The sequence below is a fragment of the Cricetulus griseus genome, chromosome 6 (genome assembly GCF_003668045.3).
Source record: "Cricetulus griseus strain 17A/GY chromosome 6, alternate assembly CriGri-PICRH-1.0, whole genome shotgun sequence".
In the NCBI taxonomy this organism is placed as follows: domain Eukaryota; kingdom Metazoa; phylum Chordata; class Mammalia; order Rodentia; family Cricetidae; genus Cricetulus; species Cricetulus griseus.
This window is the reverse complement of record NC_048599.1, coordinates 66,852,634-66,865,843: the sequence shown is the minus strand read 5'-3', so window position 1 is coordinate 66,865,843 and position 13,210 is coordinate 66,852,634. Positions and strand designations below refer to the sequence as shown.

Genomic DNA, 13,210 nt, shown 5'->3' with positions numbered 1-13,210 from the left:
ATGAATGAAATAAATTACACAGAGGTGTCTGAGTTTGTGTTTCTGGGACTTTCAACATCTGGACTGATACAGCATTTCTTCCTTGCCTTCTCTATGGTGTTTTATGTAGCCATTGTTCTGGGAAACACCCTTGTTGTACTTACAGTCGCCTTTGACCCACATTTACATTTCCCTATGTACTTTCTTTTGGGAAACCTCTCATTTATTGATTTATGTCTTTCCACCTTAACTGTTCCCAAAATGATTTCTGACCTGTACTCTGGGCACAATACCATTTCTTTCTGGGGATGTGTCTTCCAGATATTTGTCCTTCATGTCCTGGGGGGATCTGAGATGGTGCTCCTGATAGCCATGGCCTGGGACAGATATGTGGCCATTTGCAAGCCTCTCCACTACCTGAGCATCATGAGTCCACGGATGTGCCTTTTGCTTCTGTCTGGTTCTTGGGTTATTGGGTTCCTGCATTCAGTGGCCCAATTAGCTTTTGTAATTCATTTGAGTTTTTGTGGTTCTAATAAGATAGATAGTTTTTACTGTGATCTTCCTAGGTTTATCAAACTGGCATGCAAGGACAACGACAGAATGGAGTTCATGGTTGCTGCCAACAGTGGCATTATTTCCATTGGCACCTTCTTATTATTAACTGTTTCCTACATTGTTATCCTGTGCACTGTGTGGAAGCATTCATCAGGTGACTTGTCCAAGGCACTCTCTACTCTTTCTGCTCACATCTCTGTGGTGGTTTTGTTCTTTGGACCATGCATCTTCATTTACGTGTGGCCATTTCCTACTGTACCAGTGGATAAGTTTCTTGCTATTCTGGACTTCTTGATTACACCCATACTGAACCCTGCTATTTACACTCTGAGGAACAAAGACATGAAGGTGGCAATGAGGAGACTGAGTGATCAACTTCTGCATTTTAGGAAAATATCCTAAATAATTCCAAAGTATAAAAGTTACTTTGAGTGTGTTCAATACACTCAAATAGTAAATAATCTATGTAACTATTTTTCTTTTTTACATTTTAATTTAATATAATCCTCTCAAGACTTATCACTGATGCTTTAAACTACACTTTAAAGTTTATTCATAATCTTTATGGGTAAATAAAATCCATTTTATATAATTCAACTACTTTTAAAAGATTAATTTATTTTTATTCTGTGTATAAGTGTTTTGCCAGTGTCTTGGAGACTGTATTCTTTGCATGCATTCAGTGCCTATGGATGCAAAAAGAGGGCATCAAATCCTCTGGAACTGGAGTTACTGATGGTTGTGAACCACTATGTGGTACCTAGGTCTTTTACTGCATAAATGCCCTTAACTCTAGCCACAAAGAACAATTTATTTATTCACCAGTCAAAGTACACTTACCATGAATTCACATAATGTATACTTTGATTAAATTTTCATAAACATGGGAATCCAAATATGTTTGTGGGTGTGTATAACATATATAAATTCAGAAAAGTGATAGTCGAATTATATGATATTTGTTAGTTTTCTGAGAAACCTCCTTAATGTCTTTTATTATGGCTGTACTAACTAACATTCACTTCTCTCCATTATCTTGTCAAGATTATTTCTAGCGTTTTATTAGTGTATATTAATTATACATAACGGTTAGTTTTCATTTAATACATGTGGATAAATTACTAGATTATATATTCACTCCCTGCTGTGTTCTCTTGCCAAACTACCACACCTCCTTATCCCCTTCAACTTCCTAACTCACTTCACTTCTACTTTCATCCTCTCTTTTGTGACCCAGTGAGATTTATTAGGGTTGCTTACAGGACTATAACATTTTGTCAGTGGCTACAACACTGAATAAAGTGTCTCTCCATTCCTTATCTGTTCTTGTCATGGTTAAATCCCCAGGAAGTTGTGAGCACTCTAAGAAGAACCTCTTCCAAAAAAATTTTGGTGAGCCCTGTTGATTATAGATCTTATGAAGATAATCATAGCAGTTGTGAGTTGTGAGTAACAGCCCTACTATGCCCAGAAGTCAACATTTCAAACACCTCTACTCTTTACCAATTTCTTGCATTCATCCCCTTCCTCATTTGTAATGTTTCTGAGTCTTAGATGTGATAACAACTACATCCCTATTACCATTAGTCAATCATATTATTTCTTCTCATTATTTTCCCAGCTATGCATTTGTGCATTCACCAATGGTCATTACAAAATTTAGCTACTCTGACATAACCTGAAAATGTATCTTTTTCTACATGCATAAACATAATTATTTAATATAATTTAAATTAATTTAATATAATAAACATAATTATTTAAAAGACAATTTGACAGGCATATCATGTCCTTTTGCAGGAATAGCTGTTTCCCTAGTAAGACCTATAACCTTCCCCAGACACAGGCTTTTTAAAATTTATTTTAATTTTATAATTGTAATTAGACCAATTTTAAATTAGAAACAAGCTTCTTTTATATGTCAATCCCAGGTCCCTCTCCCTCCCCTCATCCCCTGGCCCTCCACCGCCTATCCCAACCCCTATCTGTTCTCCAAGAAGGGTGAGGTCTTCTTTCCATGGGGATCTTCAAAGTCTGTCATATCATTTGGAGCAGGGCCTAGACCTCTAAGCTGAAAGAGTGTCCCTCTATGTGGAGTGGGCTCCCAAAGTCCATTCATGTACTAGGGATAATTACTGATCCACTACCAGAAGCCCCGTAGATTGCCCAGACCTCTAAACTGAAATCCTCATTCAGGGGGGCTGGAACAGTCCTATGCTGGTTTCCCAGCTATCAGTCTGGGGTCCATGGGCTCGTGCTTGTTCAGATCAGCTGTTTCTGTGGGTTTCTCCAGCCTGGTCTTGACCCCTTTGCTCATCACTCCTCCCACTCTGCAACTGGATTCCAGAGTTCAGCTCAGTGTTTGGCTGTGGGTATCTACTTCTGCTTCCATTAGCAACTGGATGAAGCCTCTAGGATGGCATATAAAGTAGTTATCAATCTCATTATCAGAGAAAGGCATTTAATGTAGCCTCTTGACTATTGCTTATATTGTTAGTTAGGGTCAAACTTGTAGATCTCTGGACATTACCCTAGCACCAGAATTCTCTTTAAACCTATACTGGCTGCCTCTATTATGGTATCTCTTTTCTTACTCTCCTCTATTCTTCCCCTGAATAAATCTTCCTGCTCTCTCATGTTCTTCTATCCCCTTCTCTTTTACCCTTTTATTTCTTCTAGCTCCCTCTCCCCTCCTGCCATGCTTTCAATTAGCTCAGGAGATTTTGTCCCTTTCCCCTTCTCCAGTGGACCATGTATGTTTTTCTCAGGGTCTTCCTTGTTTCCTAGCTTCTCCCGTGGTGTGAATTGTAGGCTGGTACTCCTTGGTTCTATGTGTAAAATCCATATTTGAGTGAGTACATACCATTTTTTTCTTTTTATCACTGGGTTGCCTCTGGGTTAACAGTGAACTGTGTCTCTGAACAATGATATTGTTGTGCACATTTGTATAATGCTGAGTAAAACTGATAATAATCTTCCAAGAGACTACTCTGGTGTTACAAGTAGGCAGCCATCAGAGAGGAAGCTTCCAGCCCAGTTCTAGAATTACATCTCTAATTCCTGAACAAGGCATATTATGTCTTCAGCTTTTTTTTCTATCTAGTAATAGTGGCCAGCCAACTATAGTAGCAATTGTCTGTATTGTTGTTGGGGCTTAGAAAGACTTTCAGACCAATAAATCATAAAAAAATAGCCTACACCTGGCAATATTCTCATTCAATAACTTAAGTCTTATGTATGCAGGTTTATTCACTCACACAAGTTGCCTCTTATCAAGACCTTATTATTTCCTCTTTCTATTAGCTTATGAAGTATCAGCTTTGTCAAGCATCATTTGGTTGATTGACCCTCCCTCTAAACCCACTTCTTCGCCTATTTTCTGCCATTCCTCATTGTTTAAATCATTCTACTCTCAGTGCTCCCCTTTGCTCTTCCATATCACATCGGTGCTATGTCCTACCATCCCTACAAAGTCTTTTTCACAGGTCCATTTCTAGTTTTCTAGTGTTTTCACACACTAACTCCCAAATAAATGTATGCATCTAAATCTTAGAGGCAAGGATCTACATATGAGAGAGAATGTGATAATTTGCTTTGTGAGTTCGTCTCCTAACTTAATATAATTATTTCCAGTGCTATTAATTTTCTTAAAAATTTCATAATTTTATTCCTTTTTTATTTAAATTAGAAACAAGCTTGTTTTACATATCAATCACAGTTCGCTCTGCCTCCCCTCCTCCCCTGACCCTACAGGCCCCTTTCTGCTGCCAAGAGAGGGTGAGGCCTTCTATGGGTGATCTTCAAAGTCTGTCATATCATTTGGAGCAGGGCCTAGGCCCTCCCCCATGTGTCTAGGGTGAGAGAGTATCCCTCTATGTGGAATGGGTTCCCAAAGTCCATTCATATACTAGGGATAAATACTGATCTACTACCAGAGGCACCATAGATTGATGAGGACTCTTAACTGACACCCACATACAGGGGGTCTGGATCAGTCCTATGCTAGTTATGACAGTAAAATTCCATAGTGTGTTTGTACCAAATTGTAAATTTTCTTATACCAGTGTATGAATATCTTTGTTGATTTTATTTCTTTGCTATTTTAAGTAGAGTAGATATAAATATGGTTGTGTGTTATCTCTAAAAAGTCCTTTAGGTGCATGATCAGAAATAGTATAGATGGAAGTTCTACTTTTATATTTAGTTTAGCAATTCTTTCCAATGCTTTCCATGGTTTATGTGCCAGTTTACACCCTCACTAACAACAAAGATTTCCTTTCTCCATGTCCTTGCCAGAAATTGTTGTCATGTGTCTAAGTGATAATAGCCATTCCAACTGTAATGACATAGAATCTAAAAGTAGTTTTAATTTGCATGTTCATTATTCTACATGTGTACTCCAAGGATCATACATTAAAGATGTTTTATATCCTCAAATTTGTGTTTTTGGCCTCTTTATGAAGTAGCAAGTGGCTGTAATCATATGTACTCTCATTTGGGTCTTTTATTTTGCTTCATAGAACTATGTGTTTGTTTTGTGCCACTATCATGCTGTTTTTATTACTATGCCTCTGAAATATAACTTGAAATCAGGTGGGTAGTCCCTGAAGAATTGTTTGGTTTTTCTCAGGATTGTTTTGGCTATTGGGAGTCATATGTGGTTTTCTATGACTTTTAAAATAGTTTGCTCCATTTTTGTGTAGAATGTAATACCTATCACACACACACACACACACACACACACACACACACACACACACACAAGACTTCAAGAACAATTTTGAATAGTCATGGAGAGAGTAGACACCCTTCTGATTATAGAAATACTTTGTTTTTCCTTCATTTAGCATGACACTAGCCAAAATTTGACACATATAGCCTTTTTTGTGTGGAAGTATTCCTCCTCAATTCCTAATATTTCCATGTTTTTTTTATCTTATGGTGGTGTTGGATTTTATCGAAGACTTTTTTGTGCCTAATTTTTTCTCTCAGTCTATGTATTTGATAACAGGGATTTATTTATGTGTGTTGAGCCATCTGTGGATATCTGAAGTAATTCAACTTCATCACAATGAATAAACTTTTTAAATATTCTTAAATTGTATTTATAAGTATTTTAATGAGAAACTGCTTATTTGTGTTCATCAGCTAGCTTGGTCCGTAATTTTGTTGTTGTGGTGGTGGTGGTTGTGACTTTATCTGGATTGGCTGTCATGGTAATGCTGTGCTCATAAACAATTCTTTGTACTCCTTCCTTTTCTGACTATAAAATGGCTTGAAAGAAAACTGGGTTAGTTTTTCCTTAAAGGCATGATGGAATTCTAAATTGAATTTGTCTCTTTCTGTTTTTTATTTTATTTTATTTTATTTTTTGTGCTATTTTTGATTGGGGAGGAAAGGCGCTTTTTACCTGGTTTCATCTCATTGCTTTTTGTAGATATGTTTATTTCTTGAGGTTTGAATAATAACTAGGTTTCAAGGGTGTGATTATGTTTCATTGTGGGTGTGTGGTCCAATTTTCTTGTAATTAATAGTAGTAAACTCTTTTCTGCATAACTACTGGACATCTCTATTTTCTTCTTTGGAAAAGTATTTTAATACTGCAATATTACTCATGAAGTCCAGAAAAACACAACTTAAAAAAATTTGGGTTCTGCGGGTGATGCCCTAGCCTCAGCAGGTGCCCTAGCCTCAGAGTGGACCAGCTCAGATGGGAAAGCCCACCTGAGTCTGGAAACAACTCACAACTGTCTACACCCTGCCCTCTGTCCTGTGGCAGGCTCCCTAGTCTCAGCAGGTGCCCAAGCCTCAGCAGGTGCCATAGCCTCAGTGAGTACCTGAGCCTCAGGTGAGTCTGGGCACTGCTCAGCCCACCTCTCAACCTCTTCCATCAACACCTGCTCACTTCTGCCTGACCCCACCCTGACAAGAGTGGGCCTCTACCCTGAATCCGGACACACCCGACCCTTGCCCACCCACCACCCTCTGTGATCCCGCTACCACTAGAGGCTGAACCCTCCTCCAGCCACCTGAGAGAGGGAGAGACCCCACCTGCACTCACTGGAAGAAGGGATGGGAAGAAGAAAGACTAAGAACACACCCAACAACAGAAAGACCAATATGACATCACCAGAATCTAGGAACTCCACACCTGCAAGATCTGAAAAGCCCAAAACAGAGCATGAAGAAGAGATGGACCTCAAAATTATCTTAAGAAGATGATAGAGTCCTTTAAAGAGGAAACAAGAAAATCCCTTAAAGAAATAGAAGAAAAAAACAAGCAAAAAATTACATGAGACGGAGGAAAAAACAAAACAAAGAATTCAAGTAGACAAATCTCTTAAAGAATCCAAAAAAAGCCAAGAAAAAACAACCAAACAAGTGAAGGAAACACTTGAAACAGTTTAAGGCATGAAAGCTGAAATAGAAACAATAAAGAAAACACAGAATGAGGCTATGCTGGAAATAGAAAGATTGGATAAACGATCAGGAACTAAAGATGTGAGTATAATGAATAGAATTCAAGAGATGGAAGAGAGAATCTCAGTAGCTGAAGACTCGCTAGAGGATATACAGTCATTGACCAAAGAAAATCTCAAGTCCAACAAATCCTTAACACAAAATATCCAGGAAATATGGGACACCGTGAAAACGCCAAACCTAAGAATAATAGGTATAGAAGAAGGTGAAGAAATGCAACTCAAAGGTACAGAAAACATATTCAACAAAATCATAGAAGAAAACTTCCCCAACCTACAGAAGGATATGCCTATGAAAGTACAAGAAGCTTACAGAATACCAAACAGACTGGACCACAAAAAGAAGTCGCCTCAATACATAATAATCAAAACACCAAACCTTCAGAATAAAGAGAAAATATTAAGAGCAGCAAAGGAAAACGGCCAAGTAACATACAAAGGCAGAACTATCAGAATCACACCCAACTTCTCAATAGAAACTTTGAAAGCCAGAAGGTCTTGGATAGATACCCTACAAGCACTAAGGGAGCATGGATGCCAACCCAGACTACTGTACCCAGCAAAATTTTCAATCACTGTGGACGGAGAAAACAAGACATTCCATGACAAAACCAGACTTAAACAATACCTATCTGCAAATCCAGCACTACAGAAAGTTCTAGAAGGAAAACTCCAACCCAACGAACATAACTACACTCACAAAAATATAGGCAATAGACAATTCAATTCTACCAAACTCAAAAAAGAAACAGGAGGGCGAAATCCACACAAAATGACACCATCAACAATAAATCCAAAACAAAAAAGAACCAACAATCAATGGACATTCATATCCCTTAATGTAACAGTCTTAACCTGCCCATAAAAAGATACAGGCTAACAGAATGGATACAAAGGCAGAATCCATCCTTCTGCTGTATACAAGAAACATACCTCAACTTCAAAGACAGGCATTACCTCAGAGACAAAAGGTTGGGAAAAGATTTTCCAATCAAATGGGCCCAGGAAACAAGCTGGTGTAACAATCTTAATATCTAACAAATTAGACTACAAACTAAAATCAATCAAAAGAGATGAAGAAGAACATTGCATACTCCTCACAGGAAAAGTCCATCAAGATGAAGTCTCAATCCTGAACATCTAGGCCCCAAATACAAAGGCACCCATATTTGTAAAAGAAACATTACTAAAGCTCAAACCACACATAAAACCACACACACTTATAGAAGGAGACTTCAACACCCTGCTTTCACCACTAGACAGGACCACCAGACAGAAACTCAACAAAGAAACAAAGGATCTAACAGAACTTATGACCCAACTGGGTTTAACAGATGTCTATAGAACACTCCATTCAAACGCAAAAGAATATACCTTCTTCTCATTGCCACATGGCCCCTTCTCTAAAATTGACCACAAGTTGGCAACAAAGCAAAACACCACAGATACAAAAGAATTGAAATAACCCCCTGTATCTTATCAGATCGCCATGCTTTAAAGGTAGAGTTCAATAGCAATACATATTGAAGAAAACCTACAAACGCATATAAGTTGAATAACACCCAATTGCACCATTCCTTGATTGAGGAAGAAATAAAAAATGAAATTAAAGACTTCCTATGACTTATTGAGAATGTAGACACAACATACGCAAACTCATGGGAAACTTCGAAAGCAGTGCTAAGAGGAAAGTTCATAGCACTAAGTGCTCATATGAAGAAACTGGAGAATAGTCACATGAAAGAATTGACAAAACAACTGAAAGCTTTAGAGCAAAAAGAAGCAAACTCACTATAGAGGAGAATATGCCAGGAAATAATCAAACTGAGGGCTGAAATCAAGAAAGTAGAAACTAGGAAAACATTGCAAAGAATCAATGAGACAAAGAGTTGGTTCTTTGAGAAGATCAACAAGATAGACAAACCGTTATCCAAACTAACCAAAGGCAGAGAGAGAGCATGCTAATTAACAAAATCAGAAATGAAAGGGGGATATAACAATGGACACTGAGGAAATCCAGAGAATCATCAGCTCATACTTTGAAAACCTGTACTCCACACTAAAGAAAATCTAAAGGAAATGGACAGTTTCCTGGATAGATATCATTTACCAAAATTAAACCAAGAACAGATAAGCAGTTTAAATCGACCAATAACCCCTAATGAAATAGAAGCAGTCATCAAAAGCCTCCCAACCAAAAAGAGCCCAGGGCCAGGTGGCTTCACTGCAGAATTCTATAAGAAATTCAAACAAGAGCTAATACCAGTACTGCACAAGTTGTTCCACACAATAGAAGCAGAAATGATATTGCCAAAATTTTTATGAAGCTACAATTACCTTGATACACAAGCCACACAAAGATACAACAAAAGAGAACTACAGACCAATATCCCTCATGAACATAGATGCAAAAATACTCAACAAAATATTTACAAATCGAATCCAAGAACACATCAGAAAAATCATCTACTAGGATCAAGTAGGCTTGTTCCCAGGGATGCAAGAATGGTTCAACATACGAAAATCCATCAATTCAATCCACCATATAAACAAACTGAAAAAAAAAAGAAACACATGATCATCTCACTGGATGCTGAAAAATCCTTTGACAAAATCCAATACTCCTTCATGATAAAGATCTTGGAGAGAACAGGAAAAACAGGATTATATCTAAACATGCTGAAAGCAATATACACCAAACCAACAGCCATCATCAAGCTATGATGAGAGAAACTCAAAGCGATTCCCCTAAAATCAGGAACAAGACAAGGCTGTGCACTCTCTCCATACCTCTTCAATATTGTACTTGAAGTTCTAGATAGAGCAATAAGACAACAAAAGGAGATCAAAGATATACAAATTGGAAATGAAGAAGTCAAACTTTCACTATTTGCAGATGATATGATAGTCTACATAAGTGTCCCATAAAACTATGCCAGGGAACTCCTACAGCTGATTAACACCTTCAGCAAAGTAGCAAGATACAAAACTAACTCAGAAAAATCAGTAGCCTTACTTTATATAGATGATAAATGCAATGAGAAAGAATTCAAAGTAACATCACTGTTCACAATATACACAAATCATAAAATATCTTGGGGTAACGCTAACCAACAAAGTGAAAGATCTGTACAGTAAGAACTTTGAGTCTTTAAAGAAAGAAATTAAAGAAGATACCAGAAAATGGAAAGATCTCCCATGCTCTTGCATAGGTAGAATCAATATAGTAAAAATGGCAATCTTGCCAAAAGTAATCTACAGAGTCAGTGCATTCCCCATCAAAATCCCAACACAGTTCTTCACAGACCTTGAAAGAATAATACTCAACTTTATATGGAAAAACAAAAAACCCAGGATAGCTAAAACAAAGCTGTACAATAAAGGATCTTCTGGTGGCATCACCATCCCTGACTTCAAGTTCTATTATAGAGCTATAGTTCTGAAAACAGCTTGGTATTGGCACAAAAATAGACAGATAGACGAACGGAATCGAATTGAAAACCCTGATATTATCCCACACACCTATGAACGCCTTATTTCTGACAAAGATGCTAAATCTATGCAATGGAAGAATGATATCATCTTCAACAAATGGTGCTGGCACAACTGGATTGGGACATGCAGATGATTGCAGATAATCCATATCTGTCACCATGCACAAAACTTAAGTGCAAATGGATCAAAGATCTCAGCATAAATCCAGCCACACTGAATCTTCTAGAAGAGAAAGTGGGAGATACCCTTAAACAAATTGGCACAGGAGACCACTTCCTGAACATTACACCAGTAGCACAGACATTGAGATCTTCAATTAATGAATGGGACCTTCTGAAACTGAGAAGCTTCTGTAAGGCAAAGGACACAGTCAGTATGACAAAATGACAGTCCACAGAAAGGGAAAAGATCTTCACCAATCCCACATCTGACAGAGGGCTGATTTCCAAAGTATACAATGAACTCAAGAAGCTAGCCACCAAAACACCAAACAATGAAATTAAAAAGTGGGGTGCAGAACTAAGTAGAGAATTCTCAATAGAGGAATCTAAAATGGCTGAAAGACACTTAAGAAAGTGCTCAAAATCCTTGGCCATCAGAGAAAAGCAACTCAAAACAACTCTCAGATACCACCTCACTCATGTCAGAATGGCTAAAATCAAAAACACCAATGACAATCTATGCAGGAGAGGATGTGGAGAAAAAACGAACACTCCTTCATTGCTGGTGGGAGTGTGAACTTCTAAGACCACTCTGGAAATTAGTATGACAGTTGCTCAGAAAAATGGGAATCAGTCTACCTCAAGATCCAGCTATTCCTCTCTTGGGTATATACCCAAATAATGCACGTTCATACAACAAGGACATATATTCAACCATGTTCATAGCAGCATTGTTTGTAATAGGCAGAACCTGGAAGCAACCTAGATGCCTCTCAGCTGAAGAATGGATAGAAAAAATGTGGTACATTTATACAATGGAGTACTACTCAGCAGAAAAAAAGCAATGGAATTGCTTGAAATTCGCAGTCAAATGGATGGAACTAGAAGAAACCATCCTGAGTGAGGTAACCCAGTCACGAAAAGACAAACATGGTATGTACTCACTCATATATGAATTTTAGACATAGAGCAAAGGATTACCAGCCTACAATCCTCTTCACCAAAGAAATTAGGAAATATGAAGGACTCTAGAGGATAAATGCATGGACCCCAGGAATGGGAAGTGTCATGAACTCCTGAGCTAATTGGGAGCTCAGGGGAGAGGGAGCTGCCAGAATGAGAACAGGAGAAGAGGAGAGGAGAGGAGGAAACTGAGGAGCAGAAATATTGAGTTGGGGGAAGAATAGAGGAGAGCAGGATGAGAGATACCATATTAGAGGTAGCCATTTTAGGTCCAAGGAGAGATCTGCCACTAGGGAGATTTCCAGTGACCTACAAGGATGACACGAATGGACCATCCAGGCAATGGTGGAGAAGTTACCCTAAACGCCCTTCCCCTAAAATGAGATTGATGACTACATTTTTTTTTTTTTTTGGTTTTTTTTGAGACAGGGTTTCTCTGTGGCTTTGGAGGCTGTCCTGGAACTAGCTCTTATAGACCAAGCTGGTCTCGAACTCACAGAGATCCGCCTGCCTCTGCCTCCCAAGTGCTGGGATTAAAGGCGTGAGCCACCAACGCCCAGCTGATGACTACATTTTATGCCACCCTAGAGCCCTCATCTAGCAGCTGATGTAAGCAGAGGCAGACATCCACAGATATACACTGAACTGAACTGTGGAACTTAATTACAGAGAGGGAGGAATGAAGAGCAAAGGGGTCGGTACCAGGCTGGTGAAACCCACAGAAACAGCTGGCCTGAACAACGGGTGACACATCGACCCTAGATGCTGTCTGGGAGGCCAGTACAGGACTGATCCAGACCCCTGAACGTGGATATCACTGAGGAGGCCTCTGCACTCTAGGGGGCCTCTGGTGATGAATTAGTATTTTTCCCTGGTGTAAGAAGGGACTTTGAGAGCCCATACCACATGAAGGGATGCACTCTTGCCCTGGACACATGGGGAAGGGCCTAGGCCCAGCCCAGGATGATGTGGTGTACTTTTCGGAACCCCCGGGGAGGGCGGAGATCCCATGCCCTTCATACAGGACCAAGAGGATCTGTGTCAGAACTGACCTGAAAATCTCCTCCATGAGGACTAGCTCTCATCATACCAGAAGGCAAAAGCCATGAAAAATTCCATAGGAGGAAAGCAAATAAAATAGCATTATGCTTTGAACCACAACAACCACCATGGAATTACTAATCCTAAGGGTACAAGAGTGGCAAACCTACCTGGGTAGTAACCAATAGCTCTCTAATGGACTTAAGGCCCATTCAACAAAAGTGAAATTACACCTGGTTCTGGAAACCCAAGGTGTGTAAAGTCATGAATGATGGGAAAGAAAGAACATACATCCACAATTTATTAACCACAGTGTACTCCATAATTATTCTCTAAATATTTATCCTTCTAACCATAGAGAAGTATAGCTTTTAATCTTCATCAAGAAATTTCCTCTTTGCAACAGATGGAGACCATTACAGAAAACAATCAATCAAAAACAGTGTTGTGGAACCCATTCCCATCTGAGATATGAACAATATAACTCCTGCAACCAGCACTCAGGAATAACAGCAGAAGAGGTACATAAAGAGT

At 38.8% G+C, this 13,210-nt stretch overlaps 1 protein-coding gene across 1 annotated transcript; it reads left to right on the top strand.

The window, feature by feature from the left end:
• On the top strand, positions 1-939 carry LOC100755906 (olfactory receptor 4F15). The gene has a single exon (XM_027421028.1). It carries the CDS (start codon positions 1-3, stop codon positions 937-939), a length of 939 nt encoding a protein of 312 aa, XP_027276829.1.
• Positions 940-13,210: the final 12,271 nt, after the last annotated feature.

Excerpts from the sequence above, each read along its gene's own strand:
- LOC100755906 (XM_027421028.1), top strand. The coding sequence starts at position 1 with ATGAATGAAATAAATTACACAGAGGTGTCTGAGTTTGTGTTTCTGGGA.